Raw genomic sequence first — 25,278 nt, forward strand, 5'->3', positions numbered from 1 at the left:
ATCCAGTCCTACCATTCCATCCACTTGACCTCCAGTGACCACCACTGCAGTTATGCCTGAGTGCCATTGAAATTGCTGTTGCTTCTGTCTGGAATACCTTCTCCAACCCTTGTATGCCCTCATAATTTCTCTCTGTTTGCTTCTTCAAAGCTCAGATCAAATATCACTTCTTTTGAGAAAAAGATACCACTGCGTCATTTCAACCGTTCTTGCCAGGTGAAATTAATGTAATTGACTGAATGATTGTGTCCCCCTGACCCCAAATTCATATCTTGAAAACCTAACCCTAAATGTGATGCTATCAGGAGGTGGAGCCTCTGGGAAGTGATTGGTTCATCAGAATAGAGCCCTAATGAATGGGATTGGTGCCCTTCTAAAAGAGACCTCAAAGAACTCTCCTGCCCTTTTTCTGCCACATAAGGATACAGGGAGAAGATGACAGTCTGCAATCCAGAGGATGGCTTCGCCAGAACCCAATCTGTGCTGGCACCCTGATCTTAGATTTCCAGTCTCCAGAACTGTGAGAAATGAATGTCTGTTGTTCACAAGCCACCCAGTCTATGGTACTTTGTTACAGCAGCCCAAACTAAGACAATCAGGATGACTGCATTTGTTTCCACTTGGCTCATGGTTCACAAGGTGCTCTCTTGAAGGAGGCACCATGTCTTTTTTATCATTGATTCTTCAGAGCTTGGTCTTGTCTTCAGAGGTTGGTATAATGCCTGGCACAGTGTAGTTATATCACAAATGTTTATGGAATTAAAAATTCTGTAGGTAAAATTTGAACTTAGATTCTTACGTTATTTCAGCCTTGTTACATTTCTATTTTGTATCATTCACCAGAGATTTACATAATGTCATATTTTAATAAGGAGGGGAGAGATAATTGTAGTTGACCAGTATTTGTCAATTTTACTTGAATAGTCAATAGACCAGTAAAGTGTAAATTAATATTTGATCTATCTCTTGCACACAAACCAATAGAGACTGGGGAAACTGTGGCATATTCATGACCACACACACTTTTCTATTTGAATTGTTCTGGATTTGAGGGGGTGGGGCAGAGCTGTTTTGTCCAAGTCCTGAGATAACTCATATGGGGAAGCCCAGTCAATAAGAAATAATTCATATTCAATATGGTAGTCCTCAAATCACAACATGGGCCTGCTAAAGGAGTTAAAGGACATTAGAACCATCCAGAATAATTATTATTAGTACAGCTTTCTCCCCTCCATTCAGAAGCAAAGCAGTTCTTATTTATTTATTTATTTTTCCCCTCCAGGGATATGGAAACTTCGGGCCCTATTTGGTGCATCCTGCCCTGAAGCTATTTAGGAGCCTAAAGGCCCATACGTCATAGGAGATATCTCCCATTAGTCATCCATGAAGAGCACCTTGGAATTTCTCTCCTCTCCCTTTGTTCCTTTTAACTAATTATTTAGATTTCTGGCTTATTATCAAACTTTAAGGATGGCTTGCCCTTCTGATGTAGGATAATAAGCATGGTATTTATTGAATACATACTATGTGTCAGGGCCTCTGCTTTGTCACTACTCATTGTTAATTTTCACAACCCAATGTATAGACCATACTCTTCTCAATTTATACATTGGAAGTGGAGGTTATAAGAGAGATTGAGTTTTCAAGACTGAGTTCCTAGCATGTTACTTAGTACAAATCTAGATGTGTTTTCTTAGGAGTTTAGGGTTAAGACATACTTATGAATAAGAATTCTGTGAAAGGATTCTGAGATGATCCTGGGTTGCAGCAAAGCTGGCAGTGCAGATTTAAACCTTAAATTCTATCTGAGAATTTGGGCCTCCTAAGATCTATATGGCCCAAAGTAGTATGAGACCTTAGAAGATATGGTAGGGTGAAAATGCCCACCCCAAAGACATCAAGCCCTAATGCTTGTAAATGTTACCTTATTTGGAAGAAAGGTCTTTGTATATGTGATTAAGTTAAGGCTCTTGAGATGAGACTATCCTGATTTATCAGGGTATGCCCTCAAAGCAATCAATTTGATTGCTTGTCTTTAAGAGAGGCAGGGGGAGATTTCACAGGCACACAGAGGGGAAGGCAATGTGAGCACAGAGCAGAGAGAGATTTGACAATGCTGGCCTTGAGGGCTGGTATGATGTGGCCACAAGCCAAGGAATGCCAGCAGCCAACAGAAGCTGGAAGAGGAAGGGAACAAGTCCTTCCATAGGGTGTCCAGAGGTGGCATGTCTCCCATTCCTGGATTTTGGCTCAGAGGTACTGAATTCAGACTTTCTGGCCTTCAAAACTGTGAGAGAATATATTTCTGTTGTTTTAAGCCATCCAGTTTTTGGTAATTTGTTACAGCAGTCAAAGGAAAAGACTACAGGGGATGTTGAGACATCAGGCCAATCACGGAGGAAGACTCATGACTCACCACAACTGCTTTAGGTTCTACTAAACACACTAAGCTGCAGTAGACTTAGAACCTGGATTCAAATTTTTATTCCCTTTTGAGGAAGGCTGAGCTTCTTCTGTCATCCAGATCACAACACAAAATGGATTTGGATTGAAATATCTATTATGAACCTGGGATTTTACATAAGTCAAACTATAGTTGAATATCTTTTTGATACAAAAGGGATGAGAAAAGAGGCCACATCAGAATATTAAACTAGATAAGACCCTTTCCATGAGTCACATAATTTTGTAATGAACCACATTTTAGCCTATTAATAAAGTTATATAAGTATTTGAAAGAAATGCCATTCTTAAAATATAACTTAAATTTCCAGGTACATATTTTGTATGATAAAAGGAGTAGTTTTAGAGAACAGAAAAAAATAAGGACAATTCAGATGGGTAATTCTTTGGATATTTTGGGACATAATTGGGGAAATGATTTTCTTTTAGTGCTATTAATCAATTGTGAGCTCTGAAATAGAACCAGTGAGCTTTTTTTTTTTTTTTTTTTTTTTTGAGACAGAGTCTTGGCACGATCTTGTCTCACTGCAACCTCCGCTCCTGGATTCAAGCGATTCTCCTGCCTCAGCTTCCCGAGTGGCTGGGACTACAGGCATGTGCCACCATGCCCAGCTAATTTTTGTATTTTTAGTAGAGATGGGGTTTCACCATGTTGGCCAGGATGGTCTCGATCTCCTGACCTCAAAATCTGCCTGCCTTGGCCTCCCAAAGTGCTGGGATTACAGGCATGAGCCACTGCGCCCGGCCACAACCAGTGAGCTTTTATCCTAAGGGGAAAAAAATTAACAAAGAACAAAAACAAAAATATTACCCCACCTCCAAAATGATAGTTCATTCCCAGCATGCTGAGAGCACTCTAGGTACATAAAATGTTATCCAATTATTTTAAACAAAATTGAATAAATAAGCAAACGTTTATACTCCCCCTTCAAAAGTGCATTCTGTAAGACTGGCTCTGGAAAAATACATGATAAATCTCAGAACCTGCTTCTTTACGCCAGAACTCTGTTCTTTAAAGACGAAGATTACATTCTCAATTAGAAACTGCAATTTGGTTCCACCACATCCTGACTAAAACTGTATAGTTTTCTCTATTCTTTCATTTCCCCCTTCCCCATTCCTTTATTGTACATAAAGTAACTGGTGTATGTGCACAAGCATATTGCATTTTTTTTTCAACTAAACAGCCAATGGTATGTTTTGATTGACATCAAGTGGAGATGGGATGGGGAAAAATACTGATTCTGTGAAAATACCCCCTTTCTCCATTAGCGGCATGCTCATTCAGCTCTTATCTTTATATTCCAGTAAGTTATTTTGCTCTGTTTTAACAACAACAACAAAAATCCTTGCATACCTTTTTCAGTTGGAGAATTTTGATATTTTTCATTTATCATTGTAAAACCAATGACAGTTTTATAACTTTTTTGTATGTAGCTGTTATATGTAGGGCAATCTGTCTTTAAGTAGGGATAAATTACCCTAAAACAAAAAAGAATCTTAGATAGTTTTCCCTTCAAGTCAAGTGTCTTGTTGTTTAAATAAACTTGTTAAAAAAAAAAAAGACTAATGGGGATTATAATATGCAGGATAGAAGGGAAGTGAGTGAGCAAAGAGGGGAGACCATTTATGAAGCTGCTATAAAATTTGGAATAATAGTAATGATGGTCTAAACTAGGGTGGGAGCTAGAAAGGGTGACCGTAAAGAGCTAGACTCTTTAAGGCTTAACAACTACGTAGATGTAGTAAGCAAGTAAGAAGTTGCCAAAATGAATGTTAAATAGACTTTAAACTTGTGTAATTGGGAGGATTTAATAGAAATTTGGAAACTAAAAAGAGCTGCTGATTAGGGAGGGAAAGAAATTACTAGGGGCTGGGCATAGTGGCTCATGTCTGTAATCCTAGCACTTTGGGAGGCTGAGGCAGGTGGATGACTTGAGCTCAGGAGTTCAAGACCAGCTTGGGCAACATGGCCAAATCCTGCCTCTGAAAAAAAATAGAAAAATTAGCCAGGTGTGGGGGTGCATGCCCATAGTTCCAGTTACTTGGGGGGGCTGAGGCAGGAGGATCACTTGAACCTGGGAGGTAGAGAGGCTGCAGTGAGCTGAGATCACGCCACGCACTCCAGCCTGTACGAAAAAGTGAGACCCTGTCTCAAACAAAACAAAACAAAACAAAACAAGAAAACCAAACCAAAGAAAGAAATTATTATGTTAAATTTCAACAGTAATTTGAAACTTTGTTTGTCTAGTTTGGTGAAGACTAGAGTTTAGGGGGCTGGAAAGAAAGCACCTATCATTCTTGAGAACCTACTATGTGTCAGGTACATTATCTCATTTAATCCTCATCCAAATTTTGTAAGATGGATATTACTAGCTACAATTTATGAATGAAGACACAGACTTAGAGAGGCTAAATGTACTGCCATTGACTCAGAGATACTTAGATATGGAATTCAGGAAGCAAATCTGTCTGACTTGGTGAATCATCCACCAAGAATATAACATTGAAGTCACAGAGTTACATGAAATATCTAAACGGTAACAAGGAAGGTTGTGGACATACCATTAGAAACAATTTTTTTTTCAAGTTAAGAGTAATAATTAGTATGGTCAGAAAAGATTTTGAGAGTAGGAAGTGAACTAATATAATTACATATTTCAGGTCTTCATTTAAGAACACTATTTCTTAGACAGGCAATCTGGCTTGAATTCTACTACAGGCAAATTACTTAATTACTCTGAGCCTACATCCTTTCTTATGGTATGGGGATAACAATCCTCCTTGTAAGGGTTTTTTTTTTTCTTTTTTTGAGAATGAAATGAGAAGCTGAATGTGAATGTGTCTGGCACAGATTTTGTTGTGACAGGTACTCAATCCATCTGCTGAAAGGACAAAGTATACATGAAAAGGAAGTGTACAAACCCCAAAATACAGTCTGGAAGATTTTATGAAAAGAACTGCTTACCTCTTTTAGTTTTCTTCTGATTTTTTTTCTTCAAAGTTGAATTATAGCATATATTTCTGATTAAGGTTTTCAGTTAGTTGTATTTGGTACTTAAATATCTTACTGCACTATACAGTCTCACTGGAACAATAAACTTTCTAAATTTAAAACTGTAAGGTCCAGCAACAAGATGAAGAAAGAACACAATGGAGATTCATAATACTCATTCTCCATACCCTTTGCTGTCGTGAAGTAATAATAGACAGGTTCTGATCTGGAAACTTCATTTTTGCTTTCAGGATAATACAAGTATACACAGATATTAGAAACCTCACTTTGTATCACTATATATAGATATAAAGGCAACCTCACTTCTGCACAGCAAAAGAAACAATCAACAAAGTGAAGAGACAACCTACAGAATGGGAGAATGTATTTTCAAACCATAGACCTGATAAGGAGTTATATCCAAAATATACAAGGAATCCAAGCAACTCAATAGCAAGAAAATAACCTGATTAAAACATGGGTAAAGGGGCTGAGCATGGTGGCTCATGTCTATAATCCCAGCACTTTGGGAGGCCGAGGAGGGCGGATCACCTGAGGTCAGGAGTTCAAGACTAGCCTGGCTAACACAGTGAAACCACGTCTCTACTAAAAATACAAAAATTAGCCAGGCATGGCAACATGTGCCTGTAGTCCCAGCTACTCAGGAGGCTGAGGCAAAAGAAGTGCTCGAACCCAGGATGGGGAGGTTGTAGTGAGCCACTGCACTCCAGCCTGGGCAACAGAGTGAGACTCTGTCTCAAAAAAAAAAAAAAAAAAAAAGGTAAAGGACTTCAATGGATATTTCTCAAAAAAAGACATACACATGGCCAACAGGTATATGAAAAAATGATCAACATCACTAATAATCAGGAAAATGCAAATCAAAACCACAAGGAGATAACACCTCACATGTTAGAATGACTATAGTTAATAATACTATATTGCAAACTTAAAATTTGCTAAGAAAGTAGATCTTAAATATTCTCACACACAAAGTTACTGGATATTACCTTGCATATGCTAATTAGCTTGACTGTGGTAATCATCTCATGGTGTATACATATATCAAAACATCATGTTGTACAGCTTAAAACTGTACATTTTTTACTTGTCAATAGTATCTCAGTAAAGCTGTTGGAGGGGGAGACAATCTCAAAGGGTTACAAGATACATCCTAAACTAAGTTTCTCCAAAGGAGGGTGTGTACATTCTAAGTAGTGTGCAAGACAGCACATCGGGATGTAGGAGGAAGACATAATTCACTTTCATGTTTTTAATCTAACAAATGAAGTTACCAACAATTTATAAATGGATTGACACTAATGCTCTCACACATTCAGCCTTTATCACAGATGGCTGCACACAGTCCATAGGAGATACCCTAAGAGAACAGTGAGAATTCTACAGCATACAGGAAGACAGGGCCCCTAATTTGTTCATGGGCTTTTTCACTTTAAGAATAATGTGATGCAGTATATGATTCATGTATTATATTATTAAATATTTATTATGTTATTTAGTTCTAACCAGTGCAACTACCACAAATGAATAAGCAGCTTAAAAACACTCCCCCCAAGAAACCATAGGTTGAATATAATACCAGTAATGGAAGCACAAACCAACAAAAGAAAATAATAAGCACTGACACTTCTACTCCTTTGCCAGCTTCATTAGGAATTGAAAATTATAATTTAATCAGATCTGGTAATGTCACCCCTCCCCATTAAAAATTATCAAGATTATTAGAAAAATCAATGACATCCACTATTGCCCTAAATATATTTTTGTGTCTTGAGATATCAGTTGTTGATCATGGCACTATTATAATTAGCAAAATACTTAAAAATATATTGTCTTCATTACGACCTTCTAAATTTTTTTATTTACATATTAGTATTGTAGTAGTATGTTTATGGGGGAACATTTAAACTTTTTTAACAATAAGAGTTTGCAATCAAAAAAGTCTGAGATGATTTTCCAAAACACATTTCCCTTTATGGTATTCTATAGATTTGTAATTTATGAATGTAACAAAAGGTTTTTACATTAATATCACAGAAATAGAAATGAGAATGATAGTTGCCAGGCAATCAGGAGAGAGGGAAATGAGGAGTTCTTGTTTAATGGATATAGTTGCAGTTTTCAGAGAAAAAGAAAAAGAGTTATGCAGATGGGTGGTGGTGGTGGCTGCACAACACTGAATTTAATACCACTGAACTATATACTTTAAAATGGTTAAGATGATAAACTGTGTTATGTGTATTTTATCACAATACAACAATTGAGGCCGGGCGCAGTGGCTCACACCTGTAATCCCAGCACTTTGGGAGACCGAGGTGGGCAGATCACGAGGTCACGAGATCGAGACCATCCTGGCTAACACGGTGAAGCCCCATCCCTAATAAAAATACAAAAAATTAGCTGGCGTGGTGGCAGGCACCTGTAGTCCAGCTACTCAGGAGGCTAAGGCAGGAGAATCGCTTGAACCCGGTAGACGGAGGTTGCAGTGAGCAGAGATCGCACCACTGCACTCTAGCCTTGACGACAGACGGAGGACTCTGTCTCAAAAACAAAACAAAACAAAACAAAACAAAACAAAGCAATTGAGCCTGGGCAACAAAGGAGGACCCTTTCTCTACAAAAAATTTTAGAAGTCCAGCTACCTGGGAGGCTGATGTAGGAGGATCACTTGAGCCCAGGAGGCCAAGGCTGTAGTGAGCCATGATCGTGCCACTGTACCCCAGCCTGGGTGACAGAGGGAGATTCTGTCTCAAAAAAAAAAAAAAAAAAAAAAAAAAAGGACAAATCAGAACAAAAAAACCCCGACAACATTGGGGGAAAAAACTTGTTAGAACAAAGAATTTAAAATACAGTAAATGTTACACATTCCTAACTAAAATGCAACTATATGACAAACTTTTTCAAAAAAGGGTAATCTACTTCCTTTCTTGACATAAATTCTTTTTTTTTCTCCAGTAGGTCAAAATCTTTTCCAGAAAATAAATTTCCTCTTCTTCCCTCCACCCCAATCCCGTACACCACCTTCTTCAGGCAGCAATCTCTGTACTGCCTACCACGTACAATGCTGTATCTCCTGCAAGCCAGGAAACGAAGAGAAAGGCTGAATCATAAAGTTTCTTCTTCAAACACCTTCTCACTGAACTTATGTAGTTGCAGAGTGAAGAGGTCTTTAATATTTCAGTCAAATCTTCTACTCTAATCCCTAGATCATTCTAGCTGGATTTTTTTTCCTCCAAACTTTCTAAAGTTCTTTCTTAATCAGAATCGTGCAAAATATTAAATGTAAAAAGCATGGTGATTGTCTTTTGTGTTGAACATGTGTTAATATGAACATACCTCACAGAACTATTCCATACTGAAGGATGATTTACAAATATGAATACTCAAATGGGCATGTAGCTCTGCAAAACCTGAAGCTTTCATTTACACAATATACTGTGACTTAGGCACAACTAGAAAGTCCACGTAACTTAATTCTTTCTCCAAACATAGTCAAAAGAGAATTTCTAGAAACATTTTTCAAAGGTCAATTTGACCTTATATAATTTTGTTTGAGTTAGTCATTACTCTTGACTCATACCCAATATGAAATTACATCTATTAAGCACAGTAAAATGATTCAGCTCACTTGATAAGGCAAGCTGGTCCACTCTTTCTTACTTTCAGGCTATATCCAAATTCTGACTGTTCAAAACAAGCAGAGCAAATCCATTTCTAGACGAATCAAAATCTCTCTCTCTCTCTCTCTCTCTCTCTCTCTCTCACACACACACACACACACACACACACATACACACAAAGCAACCTAGCAACCTAGGGGTGGGAGACTTCTTTAAAAGCTGTTTAAAATTCAATCAAGGGACTTTTCTTTCACTGAAACATTTTATGTTTAATTCATCAGCTCCTTGAGTTAAAACTATGGAATATTAAGTATAGCAATTATGAAAAAAGACTTTAGTTCCATGTCACGTGTAGCATGCGGACTTCTAAAATGGTCCCCAAGGTTTTCACCCTCTGGGGTATACCTTGTATAATCCCTTCCTCTTGACTGTGGATGAAATTCTGTGAATATGATTGTTTACCTTACATGATACAAATGATTTTGCAGATATAATTAAGGTTGACTTTGAGTTAATCAACTCAAAGGGAAATTATGTCAGTGGACCTAAGATATTCACTTGAGCCCTCTAAATCTGGGTCTAAAGGTCAGTGACAGAGGAAGTCAAAGAGATTCAAATGTGAAACTCTCTTGCTGGTTTTGAAGGAGCAAACTGCCATGATGTCAAAAGGCTATGTGGTAGGGCATGGCACCAGAGTTCAAGAGTCCCCGGTTGACAGCCAGAAAACAGGGACTTCAGCCCTAGGACCACATGAAAGTGAATTCTGACAACAAACGGAATGAGCCTCAGATGGGACAGCAGCCTGGTCAAATTCATTGATTTCAGAGGTGTGAGACTCTGAGCAGAGAACAAACACACTAGGGCTATGCCTGGAATTCTGACCTACGGAACTGTGAGCAAATAAATGGGTGTTGTTCTAAGCAGTTAAAATTGTAGTCTTTTGTTATGCAGCAATTAACATACATATGTTGACATATATATGTATATATACATACACGCACATTTTTTTCATACAATCTTTTTTCACTTCCTTCTTCATCTTCACCCCCTTTTCCAGAAAAAATGAAAAAGAGAAAAACTAGTGAGGAAGGCCCACGAGGTTTCCATGCTGTATATTCAGTGGATTCCAAATTGATGTGGTCTCATTCAAGGTAATCCCCTAGGTATCCAAAGAAATATTAAAGTTTCTATTTAAGTGTTTTCATCCTTAAAAATGTACTTCTTTGGGTATATTTAATAACATACACAATGCTTTGGGAGCCGAGGCAGGTGGATCACCTGAGGTCAGGAGTTTGAGACCAGTCTGGCCAACATGATGAAACCCCATCTCTACTAAAAATACAAAAAATAACTGGGCATGGTGGCAGATGCCTGTAATCCCAGCTACTTGGGAGGCTGAGGCAGGAGAATCACTTGAACCCCGGGGGCAAAGGTTGCAGTGAGCTAACATCCTGCCACTTCATTCCAGCCTGGGCGAAAGAGCCAGACTCTGTCTCAAAAACAAAAAAACAAAAAAACAGGGGCCGGGTGCAGTGGCTCACGCCTGTAATCCCAGCACTTTGGGAGGCCAAGGCGGGCAGATCACGAGGTCAGGAGATCAAGACCATCCTGGCTAACACAGTGAAACCCCGTCTCTACTAAAAATACAAAAAATTAGACGGGCATGGTGGCGGGCGCCTGTAGTCCCAGCTACTCGGGAGGCTGAGGCAGGAGAATGGTGTGAACCCGGGAAGCGGAGCTTTCAGTGAGCCGAGATCGCGCCACTGCACTCCAGCCTGGGCGACAGAGTGAGACTCCGTCTCAAAACAAAACAAACAAAACAAAAACGACAACAACAACAAAAAGCCAAAACCATACACAACATTAGGACAGGCTGATAATTCGTAAACGTTCATATATTTAGGGATGCTGGTTAAAAGTTTAGAAGGTACTCTTCCCTCAAAATATATCCTACCCCATTTTACTCCTCCCGTATGTTCTATAATAAAATTGGAACCTGTACTAAAACTCTCAAATTATTGTTTCTTTTGGCACTTTGTAATGCTCAGGACAGCATTTCTAGTTGTTTCTAGGAGGCCTAGCAAGTTAACTCTATTGACTAAGGGAATGTTCACCAAACTTGATTGAGAATTACTTTTGGGGCACCTGTTAAAAAAATTCCAGGCCCCTCCCCTAAAGATCAAATTTCTGGAGTGACCTGAAAATCTGTTTACAAACAGTTTAAATCATTCTCATTCCTACTAAGTTGAGAAACTAGGCGCTCAGTGTGAGAAACATGCTCAGCCGTCCAAACCCAAAGAATGGACTTAGAGGCATGAAGAACAGCTCTCCTAATCATTCCCCGCTTCTCCTGTGAACAGGATATTCATGACAGACATCATTTCAGCCCAGGTATAAAAGCTGGGTTCCAGGAATTGGTCTGCTAAATGGCTGGGATCTTGTAGGAGTGGTTTCATTTGCTTCTTGAAATTCCTAACTTCAGTTCTTGTAAGAGGAGCATTTACAAAGCCAATTTTTCCGTCCCATGGGAACTTGCGTAAGCGTGAACATGCTAGATGCCTGCTGTGTGGAAGGGATAGGTAAGTTTTCGATCTCTCTCTTACACTGTTTTAATTCTTTTCTTTAATTTGGATAAGGATTTAAAGGAGCAGTTGGTTTGGCTTCCCCATGGTCTCTGGGTCTTTCTTCCTCTAACCCTCCTGCTGCCCCTTGATCTTCCTGTCCCCTATCTTGAGAGGCTTATGGAGGGGTGAGCATGATAGGGGGTCCCAGGGCTTTTCACTAGGCTTTCTTCTTTGAGGGGGAACAAGGGGCTAATTCCTTAATCCAGCAGAGAGTGTAACCTATCTCTCTAATTCACATAGAGAATTAAAGCTTGGCACACCCAGTCCTCATCTGAGCCAAACTTAGGCCAAAAGACCAAAGGCTTACAAATCAGGTCTTTGGGCCAGATAAAACAGCAATACTCTAAATGTTTTGCTTTTCCTTGTCTCTGGTTCAAGGGTTGTTCCTCCAAACCTGCAACATTCTCCCCAAAGGACTATCTGGGGGAATGTCAGAGGGAGTCTCTTTGGCTCCCTCTTCCCTTTGTCCCCTAAGGCCCAGAATTTCTGTCTCCCATTTTCGGCCAGCCTCTGTGTCTGAGTTTTTCCCTGTTTACTCAGCCCCCCTTACTGGAGGTTTCTTGCACACCCCAGAACCTTCGAAAAGGCCCAACCACCAAGGCAGTACTCTACTCATAGTCCAATTTTCCTACCTTGGCTCATGCATGAGGTGGCCTGGTTTCCACGGTGCCTGCTTTTCTCCCTGGGTCACCTCTGCTGCCTCCTGAATAACAGTCTCAGATTTCTCTATGGCTTCTGTGGGAAGCCAGGACGCCTGGACAGAGTGGGCCACCTAAATCAGGTGGGACGTATCTCCTCTCTTGGCCGGAATACCACTCCATGCAGGCATAGAGACCCTGGATGGGTCCCCAGGTTGTGAGAGACATGCTCACCTGTCCAAACCCAAAGAATGGACTTAGAGGCACAAAGAACAGCGAAAGTGAGACTTTCAATAATGGTCTTGCAAGATTGGGCGTCCGATGGGCAGGCACACCTGGGGCAGTCACAACAGATAATTTATCTCCTAGCACACAAGTCCCTCCCCCAGTTCCTCACTGGTGGAGTACTATGGGGTTACAATCCTCCCAGACATCGCCTGAGTTTCATTATCCCCCTTATAAGGTTATACCCCGTCCCCTTCCCCACTTAAGTTTTGATTTCCCAATAACAAAACTTTCTTCCCTTTTATGGGCTGACCCCTCCTCTACATTCTGTTCACTTATCGTGGCCTTTTGGTGCATGAGCCATGTGGTTTGTTACATTTGCAGGCTGGCTGCCAGTACTTAGATTTATCATGCCTTGAAAATGGACCATTTAAAATTTTTTCTCACATCAGAAATATATCAAGTTAGCATAAGAAATGTGAAAAGCGCCAGGCGCAGTGGCTCATGCCTGTGGAGGCCGAGGCAGGCGCATCACAAGGTCAGGAGATCGAGACCATCCTGGCTAACACAGTGAAACCCCGTCTCTACTAAAAAAAAAAAAAAATACAAAAAATTAGCTGGGCCTGGTGGCGGGCGCCTGTAGTCCCAGCTACTTGGGAGGCTGAGGCAGGAGAATGGCGTGAACCCGGGAGGCGGAGCTTGCAGTGAGCTGAGATCGCGCCACTGCACTCCAGCACTCCAGCCTGGGAGACAGAGCCAGACTCCGTCTCCAAAAAAAAAAAAAAAAAAAAAAAAAAAAGATATGTGAAAAGCATAGTCTCTGGGAGAAAAATATCTACAATTCTTTAAAACAGAATGTGAACCATGAAATGTCCATACAAATGCATGTGTGTGGAAAACTACAAAATACAAAGTGGGAAAATACAAGAATTTGTCTTGCTTCAATGTTTACCTGTGATGTGTCATGTCCCAGGCTTACGCATTCTAATTTCTGAAATGGTAGATATGTAAATAAATCCTTTTTTTTTTTTTTTTTGAGGAGTCTCGCTCTGTTGCCCAGGCTGGAGTGCAGTGGCATGATCTTGGCTCACTGCAAGCTCTGCCTCCCAGGTTCACGCCATTATCCCGCCTCAGCCTCCTGAGTAGCTGGGACTACAGGCACCCGCTACCATGCCTGGCTAATTTTTTTTTTTTTTTTGTATTTTTAGTAGAGACGGGGTTTCACCGTGTTAGCCGGGATGGTCTCAATCTCCTGACCTCGTGATCTGCCCGCCTTGGCCTCCCAAAGTGCTGGGATTACAGGCATAAACCACCACGCCCGGCCAATAAATCCTTTTTAAAGAGTTTTTACCAAGATGGTATTGTAGAGAGTATGTCAATTAGTAAGCAATCTTTTTACCATATGCGTATTCAACCGAATTTATTTTTGAACATTCAGAACACCAGATTATCACAGATTAAAAAGAAAGCACCAAAAATTACTACACATTAATAATACCTGAGCAGAGACTGAAGGCAAATATTCATCTATTAAACCTACACCATAATGCTGAAACACAGGTAAAAACATTCACAACACACTCTACAGAATATAGTAAGTAGTACTTTTTGTGAATTACAATCACATAAATGTAATAATTTTAATTATACCATATAAAAATACACACAAAATTACACATAAATGTATTTAATATACTATACATTGTACAAAGTACTAGAGACCATGCATGTTTAAATGGAAAGATCAGCAAGGTGACAATCATTTTTTATTATATACTACAGGACAGGTTCCTCTGCACTTGTTAAGTGTTGTTGTTATGCACTGTACTTTCTGGATGGATGAGAAAAAAATAATCAATTTGCAAATAAATGATTACTGAGTCTATCTCAGCATAACACATAGGTTGTCCTCTATAAAAATTTTTTAACTATAGTATAAAAATTGATGCAGGTTGAGAGCCATTTATTTTATTACATACCCTTGCTCAAACTACTTTCATGTCAATAAGATCATGTTTTAAGGAAAGACGTTTTCTTTGTATGTGTTTTTAGAGAAATCTATATTTTTGTCTGGCGAGTAGGTAGTGGAGGTAAAATGGGAAAACAATGTGTTGAGTTTACTTTCAAAATTGAAATTGAAAAATATACAACAACTGTGAGTACACAGAAATGTGGGCATCTTTTATCAGAGACCATGATTATCCTGTGAATAAAATAATTTGGACCTTAATATAAATTATATCCATTATTTTAAATAAGCACAGTAAAAATGCAAGTCTACATTTTTTTAAAAACTGAAGCCCGTTTTCTCTTGAAACCTTAAAAATATATAGGAAGAAAAAAGAGAAGGAAAAATGAGGGGAAATAATGCTTTAAAATATACTACATGAATCTGAGTTTATTAATTATTAAAAATAATTATTGTGTAAATTAACCTTATTTGATATATATAAGCCTCAATAAGTTCAGAAAGAATGAGCACAAGTCAAAAAATTCATGTCTTTGACAGACTACTCATTAATAAGACAAAAAATTACATTTGAAGATTAGTTTTTCCAAGTGTGGTAAGTTCAGAACAATGCCACCACCTTCTCCTAGAATATTTTTTCAGAAACCTAAGCCAAACTTAATTTTCTACATCTATGTAGTGTAAGTCTACTTTAATTCAAAATGAGAACTCTGAAAATTAAGGGAGGCCTCTACAGCAATAGTTCTGGAAATACTAAAGGAAATACCAGTCAACTTTTATTTTAAACTTTTATTTCACCAACCTCAAAGATGAGGATTTGGGGCCAATTTGAGAGGACCACCCATAATAAAATGCACAGTTATAAAATTGCAGGGCACTCTTTTATCATTTCAAGGCACACTCTGTTTTATCCCAAATGATTATAAGTTCAAGGTCACAGTGATGATATATATTCAATTTTGGTCTGGTTTCTCATGGGTATGTTGTTATATTTATAGCCAGTCATAAGCTTAAGAAACTATAATAAAATCACTTCAAAATAATATGTCATTTTTGTATTTTTAAAAATGTAAATATGTAACATAATTTCCTAATTTATATACAGTATAAATTGGGAGTTTTTTTTCCACTGCACAGTGGAGGAAGGGAAGGTTATTTCTACCAGTATTCCAACAAATACATATTTGATTATATAGAAAGCATGATTATGTTAAATACAGGCATCTCCTACTTAGAATACAATTATTCAACACAAAAGATGAACTCATTTCAAAGAACAATGTAAACTGAACTTAGGCCTTGTACACTCTCTTTTTACTAATAACACCTATGGTCCCCATTAGAATAAACTGTCACTAAATCAAGGCCAGAGATTTCGATATTTGGCTTTCTGTCCTGCCTCCTTACTTCCAAGGCTATTTATGCAAACTGCATCAACATTACTGGGCAGAGAAATATTTAGTAATATTAAATTATGGGGAAAACTATAATATGAGGAACTGAAATTTCCTTAGAATCTTTATGGGGAGAAATTGAAGCACTTAATGCTGATAAAAAATAATTTCTAAGCCTATCATATTTTCTACTTTTCTTCCATGAGAACAACATATTAATGTTAACACTTTAGTATTAATATCTTGTTTTATAATATTTTCCTTTAAGATATGCACATTAAAAGGTTGTACTATGTTAGGTTCCAGTGGACAAGTTCCCCTGTGAAACATGTGACTATATAAAGAGACTGAATGGAAATACATAAAAAACAAAAGAAATTCCACAGTCACCTTTCAACTACATAAATGAGACACCTGTACTAAAATGGCTTGTACAACAATGTACATCACAAATTAAATCTGAAGCAAGATTACTTCAAATAATTATTTCAACGAATTGCTGAAAGATCATTACTAGGCAAACTTTTACCCAATAAAATCAGAAAACATTCAAGCAATCACACAAAATAGAACACACTAGGCTACAAATCTTGAATATTTTCAAAGAAAAATTAGGGTATGAAATATAAGTTTTCATGGTTTAAACATTTATTGTAAGTCCTAGATGAAACATACTGAAAAGATTATTTTTGCTTTAATCCTAATATGCTAAGAAAAGTTCATTGGCACAAATATCCAGAGGTATTTTACAGTTTCATTTACCTTTGGTGGCAAAGAGTATTTTGCAAACCGTATGGATACAGTCACATAGTTTCCAATGCACAGCTTTATGCTAAAGAGAATTCAAATGTGTCTCTTTTTTTTGCTAAAAAAGGGATGTAAAAAGTCCAATATGAAACAGAACGAGTGCAATACGAAATACAAAATATGCCTATCATGTAGGCTTTTGAACAGTTAATAGCTCTACGTGTTATCTATAAACATTTTTTACTAGTAACATCACTATTGTATAAATATTAAAAACAAAAATGACATTAAAAAATAGCATATGAACTTTACAAAAATGGCTACTTTTAGACTTCCTAAACTAAAATCGGAATTCAAATACGCAAACAAATCTACACTAACTAATCAAAACACACCAACAGATACAGTTTTTCATAAGTGTTCAAAGTTACAATGTACAGAATGAGTACAGACAGATTCTGACTCATATATCAAGTCCTATACAAAGTCTTCAGAAATTAACTGATTAATTGGTATTTCAAAACACAGATTGTTTTTGGCAGCATAACATGCCAAACACTTTCAGAAAGTACTGTACTTTATTTAAAAGTTATCAACCATAGACAATTAAGACAGCTTAGAATATCACCTTTTGAAGGACATGTTATGAATTTACACTGTTAATGGAAAAACAGCTTGATTATTCTCACAATTTCCAAATGTTATTCTGTTGTCAAAACTAAGTTATTAACAGATAATAAATTCATATAAGTTCTTCTGTACTGAATACAATTTATCAAAAAATGTGACTTCTTGGGCATTTGCAGTATACATATTTGGATTTGGATTACTGACTTGTCTTTTCTTTCCTATTATTCTTATTAAAAGTAAAGAATGGGAGTAGCTTCACAGCTTTCCTATTTCCTCAGGCTATTAAACATATTGTGAAAGAATGCATGAGTAATGGGTAAACATAAAAGTTCATTACAGAATTTAAAACATTCTTAGTTCAAAAAAAACTGGAATAAAATTTTGGCTCCTAATCAACTTACTATGCTGTAAAAGTCCCTTCTACATGTACCTTACTAGGAAAGAAAGTTTTCTGGCAGGGTGTAATTTTATAATACAAACATATTACTGCTTTCTTATCCTGGCAAATGTCATGCACTCCAAATGGATTTTCCCCAGTAAATTTTACAAAGTATCTTGTTTCCTGTAATATACAAGTTCACAAATCCTACACAATGAGAAAACAAAAAGCAATCATGAAAAATAATCAACAAATGCCTAGTCATAGAAAGTCCCAACACATTTTCATTTTTCCCAAATGATTAATAATAACCAGTTACTAAACTTCAAATGCAGCACTGTAAAGTTTCACACTGAACCTAATAATAATGCAAGACATTATGCTAATTTGGACCTAACACCTAAAATGAAAATGTGGGTCAACTGATTTATCTGGGGGTTCAGAAATCAACAGCCCTAGTTTAATTCATAGTTTTGTGTTTCCTCCATTTCCCAGAGCTTTCAAGAACTAAACTGAAAACTGAATTTTACCACCTTTTATTTCCCTTGGCCACAAAGGGTGCTAATAAACAGCAAGATGAAATGAATGCACTATACTAGATGTGAGAAGTCTGAAGAATTAAGAAAAGTATAGGAACTAGGCCAGGTGGTCATGCCTGAAATCCCACTACTTTGGGAGGCCGAGGTGGGAGGATCGCTTGAAACCAGGAGTTCAAGATCAGCTTGGGCAACAAACTGAAACCTTGTCTCTACAAAAAAATTTAAAAGTCAGGCACAGTGGCATGTACCTGTAGTCTCACCTGCTCTGGGAGGCTGAGATGGGAGGATCACATGAGCCAAAGAGTTCAAGGCTGCAGTGAACTATGACTGCCCCATTGGACTCCAGCCTGGGTGACAGAATGAGACTGTTTCTAAAGAAAAAACATATAGGAACTAAATAATGAACAAAACAAATAATCCACCTCATGTAAGTTTGTGTGTATTGTGGAAATGAGTAGTATCACATGAATGACAAGACAACCACAACAAACACTATGCCTATTACAGTTATTTCTTCTTTTTTCCTTACTATATAATCATGTAGATTAGTAGTATAGTTCACTCAAGAAGGGGTATTCCATTATATAGATCTGAATTTGTCTAGCCAAAATATGAAAAAATAAAGATTAATCAATACATGATCAATATATATTGAAGAGACTCAAAATCAATGTTAACCAGGCACAAATGGCTTTTCTAGAGTCACCACTTTAAATATTTTCATTCTGGTGATAACCAAGAAAAAAAAAAGAGTTAGCAGAACCTGTTTAATTTCTGGCATAAAAAAGATCCAGGAAAAAAAACAGTGTTAGCAATCTCTACCTATTATCAGTTCCAAATTACAATCAGTAGTAACTCCAAAGGAGGCTTTAGAAATACTAAATGTACCCAGTGTTTTCCTCTGTACAGACTATATTTGATCTGGTTATCAACAATACGGTCTAGGAGTTAAGCACAAAACTTACTCATAACTCAATTGCTAAATTAGAAGGCGTAACAGTTGCTGTAAAAGTTGAGCTCAGAAATTTCCTGAATTAGATAATCTATAACTGCCAATAAATAATTTCATTTTTGTTAACATTGCTAATAGGGCAGTGCTGTTTAACCAGCCAATAATATAGATTGTGGGCATGATGAAAACTGTGTAATTTAAAGGCAAAGAACTTTCCTTTTCTCAAGTGACAGAAACGGCCATTTTGCTAATCTTCAAAGAGCCTACCTTCGCATCTCTGGTAGCCAGCTGGGTTTAAAGTGCATCAAGACTCAATGAAGACCCTGTCAAAATGTAAGTGTATACATATGTGTCTGTATATATAAATATATAATGGCTAAGGACCCAACCTACTATTGATTATAAAATATTTAATTAGAATCATTTTTGTAGTCCTTAAAAGGAAATTTTTTTTGGCATAAATAAGACTTTAGGACTTGGTGATAACTACATTCCCATGAAAATATTTCAGTGAGAATTAGTGTACCTAGTCTGCTGCTTTAAAAAGTAAATGTACGGCCGGGCGTGGTGGCTCACGCCTGTAATCCCAGCACTTTGGGGAGGCAGAGGCGGGCAAATCACGAGGTCAAGAGTTTGAGACCAGCCTAGCCAACATGGTGAAACCCAGTCTCTACTAAAAATACAAAAATTAGCCAGGTGTGGTGGCGGGTGCCTGTAGTCCCAGCTACTCGGGAGGCTGAGGCAGGGGCATCACTTGCACCTGGGAGGGGGAGGTTGCAGTGAGCTGAAATCGCGCCACTGCACTCCAGCCTGGTGACAGCGTGAGACTCCATCTCAAAAACAAACGAACAAACAAAAAGCAAATGTACTACTCACAAATGAGAAATTAAAGCTTGTTACATTCATGAACAGTACTAACTAAAAAAGAGGTTTTAGAATACATAAACATAATATTGATGGCTATCAATAGAAGATCCAAATTAATGAATTTTCTAAAGTTCTTTCTGTATATGGAACTAAGTCCAAATTCAGCAATAGTTTAAGGACACATGTAATCTGTAACTTGAGATACACTAAAATATCAGGTGACAGAATAAAAGACGCAATGTGTATCAAAGTTGTTTATAAGTATAGTTAAACATAGGGAGATGTGTCCCTATTTAAACATATACGTGGTATGCCATGGGACAAGTATATAATCTAATAAATTCTCTCTCTTTCCTCTCCAGCTGAAACATATAGCACTTTGTATTTTATCCCTTCTGCTACTTCTCTCAAACAAACAAGCACCTGTCTGCCATATCCCCACCATGAGTTTATCATTTCCCTTTAATGTTCTCAGTAAGTGAAAATATGAATACTGAAAAACATGCTCAAAGCTAGAAAAGACAACAATGGGATCAAACAAACTTAAAACCCTCAGAGATGAGAGCAAGACTCCCTTCAACTGAGGCCAAAATAGCCAGGACCTGAGGAAGAACTGAGAAGAGAAGTTAGGTAACTCTCTACAGGCAGTAAGCAGAAGTAATTGTCCACAGGCAGTAACAGCTGAGAGGCTGTAATGGAATCCAGATGCAATGGCAGATAAAATAAAACTGGTGCTCGAGGACATCCCTGGGTACTAACAAGGATACATGTTCACAAGTGCAATGGTGGAATCACTGGAAATTTACATGAGAGGCTTTGTGGAATCACTAAAACTTTAGTTGAGAGGATTTGGGCATTTACAGTCTACACATCTAGAAGAACTCTATAAGCCGGGTATGTCTCAGCCTGAGTTTACGCTATCCTAAGGCAAACAGTATACTCTTCTGCCTTGCCGATTACCTTCTTCCTACTCTTGTAGCTAAAAGTGACGTAAATTCTGAAATGAAATAAAATGTTACTCTTATTTGTCAAACAGTAATCCCAGAAGTCACCTAGGCAAATCAAGATTCCACTGTTAAACCTAGTGGCTAATGTCTCCAATTTATTCAGGTGTACTGTTTATACTCATGCTATTAATGGGTTAACAGTTGTCTACTGATATTCCATTAATAGTATAATATTATACATCAAATGTGATGTTACCTTGATCACGTTGTTGTTGTTGTTTTTTCCCACAGCAGAAAAAATGGTACAAACCTAGAGTTTCCAACCACTGGAATTTAGTTATTTTAACAATCCATTATGACCTCAGGCACTTTTGGCAACCATGGTGCAATGAATTGAATCCAATGGTATAAACTAAACAACTGAACTGCTCCAATACCAGGAAGCAAATAGCTATGAGCATTTTTTCTTTACATTTAACAACAGACCTCTTTAATAGTCTCCTGATGTTCACCAAGAATATATAGTAAGATTCATATTTGAAAAATAGCAAGAAAAATTGTGTAATCATGTTTCCACCCATCAATCTTGCATTGGTTACCAAGAAAACATGTCTCCTTACCATTCAAAGCTCTATTTTCATAGATGTAAGAAGACAAGATCCACTTTGTTCATGGTGGCTGCCAAAAACTAACCAAAGGCTTTCTGTGGCTATTTAACCTTTGAGAAACCAAACAGCTATAAATTTCATCAGTTATTTAAAGACTTATTTCTTAATAGGTAAACTATAGCAAATTCAAAATAACCTACTTTTGTGAAAAAAGTTTGATGAAATGAGCAGAATGCTTGCAGTGAGATTGCAAACAATGCTGCATCTACTAAATCTCTCATATCAGACTTCTCGTACGGTTGATAAAACAGACTATTTTATATGCACAGGAGTCCTCAATGATAGTGATCACCATATATCCCTTCATGAATTTTTCAAAAATGATTAGTACATGGATTCCACACCACAAAACAAAACCATGCTTCAACTACTTCCCTCAAACATTACAAAACTAATTTCCTATTTTCAATATTGTAAAAATAGACTTGTCTTCTCCAAAGGATCTTGCTGTCCATACTGATAGATCTGTGTGTTCCCTCTTATCACTGGCCCTAAACACATAAATTATCTTCATCATTCCTTAAGTCCAATCTTACATAAAGTTGCATAATGCATGGAGTAAAAGAGGAATGAAGACAAAGCATGGAAGCCTATATAAATGTGCTGACCCAAAAGCAATCACACCAACAGCCAGAGGAAGTGGAAATTGTGAAGTAGTCTTCAACAATTTACTGTAAAGAGACAGAGAAATATAAATTACTTATGTGAACTATATTGTGAGCCAAAATTATATCAATCTTTTATAGTTTTGGAAAGATAAATATTCTAAGTGAATTTAAATGAATTTTTAATGTTATGAATTTACCTATTCATAATTTCTTTTTTTTTTTTTTGAGACGGAGTCTCACTCTGTTGCCCAGGCTGGAGTGCAGTGGTGCGATCTCGGCTCACTGCAAGCTCCGCCTCCCGGGTTCATGCCATTCTCCTGCCTCAGCCTCCCAAGTAGCTGGGACTAAAGGCGCCCGCCACCATACCCGGATAATTTTTTGTATTTTTAGTAGAGACGGGGTTTCACTGTGTTAGCCAGGATGGTCTTGATCTCCTGACCTCGTGATCCACCCGCCTTGGCCTCCCAAAATGCTGGGATTACAGGCGTGAGCCACCGCGCCCGGCCTACCTATTCATAATTTTTAAAAAGGTCAATACAAGCCATACTTGGCTAGAAAAGAAAAATATTTCTATTTAAAAAATAGCCAGTTTTATTTAGTCTTTCTAATTTTAAAAACAGAAAAATACTAGTTGGACTTTTATTCAGTAATTCCACTTCTAGAAATTTATCCTAACAAAATAATCAATAATGTTCAATAAGACATAGCTACAGAAATGTTTATTTTAACCCTACTTACAAAAAAAAAAAAAAAAACCAAAGAACCATCTTACATTCCCAAAACAAGGAGTATAAAGAGAAAAATACTATCAGAAAAGACAATTACCTTTTTACTCTGAAAATAGAGAAACTGAGAATAAGAGGGGTTAAGAAATGTAACTAAAGACAGAGCTATTAAATATTTGGCAGAACCAGGATTTAAACTCCAGGTTGGCCTGATTCTAAAATATCTGCAAATATCTGGCAGAATCAACTGAAAAGACTCCCAGAGCAAACAAGTGAATGAAAAATCAGGTTTTATTATGGAAAATTTGAAACTACAAAAGTAGACTAACAGTATAATGAACCCTCATGCAAGCATTACTCAGCCTCAAAAATTATCAAATCATGGCCAATTTTATCTCACCAATATCTCCATCCACTTCTCTTGTTTGCTTTTTGGGAAGCAAATCTTAGATCATGTCTTTATAGGGTTAACTTCATAAAGAAAAAAAAACTGCATTATATTCTATCAAATAAAACCTATAATTAAGAAAACAAGTATACTTGCATATAAACCATAATACTGTTATGGCTTTACTTTTAGGAATATTTAAATTAATTAGAAATAAAGAGTATGTTTTAGATATAAAGGGGGAAAAAGGCCAAGAACAAATATGAGAAAAAGAAAGATTAAACTACTGTACCTTGATTTTATTGAAACAGTGTAAGTATTTCCAAGAATTGCCATAGTCGGAATAAGGATAAATGCCAAAGGTTTACATGGATCAGGATTAAGTTTAAAATAATACCTATAATATTAAAAAAAGAAACCCACAAATCAACAATGACCTGATCATTTTAAATTATCAGATTCAAGAGGATAAATATTGTTAAAGACATTCCAGTAGCAATATGGATATAAGAGAGCTCTAAACAGTTCATGAAATATCTGATAAATAATTTTTGCTCTACATCATCTTTGTATTCAAGGTTTTAGAAAGAGAATTATGATCAGAAACTACTAAAGGAAATGAAAATAACCAGTATGAAAGCACTTTCTTTTTATAAGCAGTGTATGTTTAAAACGGCATAAAGTTTTAAAAAAAACAAATTACTTAAAATACATGAGTACTACTCTATAACAAAAAAGATAAAATGAAGGTTCATGAAGTTAATTGTCCCTTATCTTTCTAAAAATCCAATTCATTTCTTGCATTTACTGACAGTAAAATGTCTATAGCCTTTCAGAACCAAAAATTTGTGCTCCTCAAATAATTCTGACAGCAAATCTGTGAACAAACATCTGGATATTGACTAAAATAAGGAACAGATATAAAAGAAGGATATTAAAATCTAGCAACCTTTGATTTAATTTGAACTTATTTTGGTTCTGCCAACTTAAAAAAATTCCCAGTATTTAGATAACTTGAAAGTTTTATATCATTTTTGAAAACTACATTGAAGAGGAGTTCAACTACTACTTGGATGAAGTGGCCTTTTATTTAGCAATTGACCAATTAATAAAAATACAGTTCACCCTTTTGGGCTGATTTTTTGAAAAGTTTATATTCCCGAAGTTTATATACACATAGTAAGGGAGAAAATGTGAATGTATTAAAAATAAATTGCTTGAACCCAGAAGGCGGAAGTTGCAGTGTGCTGAGATCGCGCCACTGCACTCCACCTGGGCAACAAAGCGAGACTCCATCTCAAAAAAATTAAAAATAAATAAATAAATAAATAAATTTCAGGTAATGTATAGCTTCCTGTTCCTGAGGAATTTTCATTAACCATTAGGAATCTAGCAAGTCTCTACTTAGGGATATTTATTGTTTGAACCACATAAACAATAATTATATAAATAAAACACACCTAAGATTCTTTAGCCAATAAATTAGAGAAGGCATGCTGAGTAATACAATCCATGTTAGTAAGTTAATCACAGTACTGTGCATGCGAAGGCTATCTTCAGCATCGTTAGCAGATAAACGAAGATGGTGTATTGAGGAGTCTTTATGATGATTGGATTTCTTTTCACTTCTTCTAGAGTGTTTGGGATTCTATAAAACAATGAAGTAAAAATATCAAGACACTAAATAAAAGTATATTACTTTATTTAGAATCATACTCATTACTTATCAGCTAAATAAGTACATCTTTCCATTACCAAACTGACATAAAATCCTGAAATTACTTTGCTTAAAAATACTTTAAAATAGTTATAAAACCTTTATTCTTTTGACTTGCTAGTTCTACTGCTAAGAATATATCTAAGTAATTATTCAAAATAA

At 36.9% G+C, this 25,278-nt stretch overlaps 1 protein-coding gene across 1 annotated transcript in view; it reads right to left on the bottom strand.

Annotated features, from left to right (window-relative positions):
• Positions 1–13,989: 13,989 nt before the first annotated feature.
• Positions 13,990–25,278, bottom strand: part of PGAP1 (post-GPI attachment to proteins inositol deacylase 1) — an 87,767-nt gene continuing 76,478 nt past the window's right edge. Inside the window, exons 25-27 of the mRNA XM_004032992.5 lie at positions 24,860–25,047; positions 23,692–23,796; positions 13,990–22,349 (exon numbers count right to left, since the gene is read on the bottom strand). Coding sequence (XP_004033040.1) covers positions 22,211–22,349; positions 23,692–23,796; positions 24,860–25,047 — 432 coding nt within the window. The 3' untranslated portion in view covers positions 13,990–22,210. The remainder of the gene's footprint in view (positions 22,350–23,691; positions 23,797–24,859; positions 25,048–25,278) is intronic.

This window comes from Gorilla gorilla, chromosome 11 (assembly GCF_029281585.2).
Source record: "Gorilla gorilla gorilla isolate KB3781 chromosome 11, NHGRI_mGorGor1-v2.1_pri, whole genome shotgun sequence".
In the NCBI taxonomy this organism is placed as follows: Eukaryota; Metazoa; Chordata; class Mammalia; order Primates; family Hominidae; genus Gorilla; species Gorilla gorilla.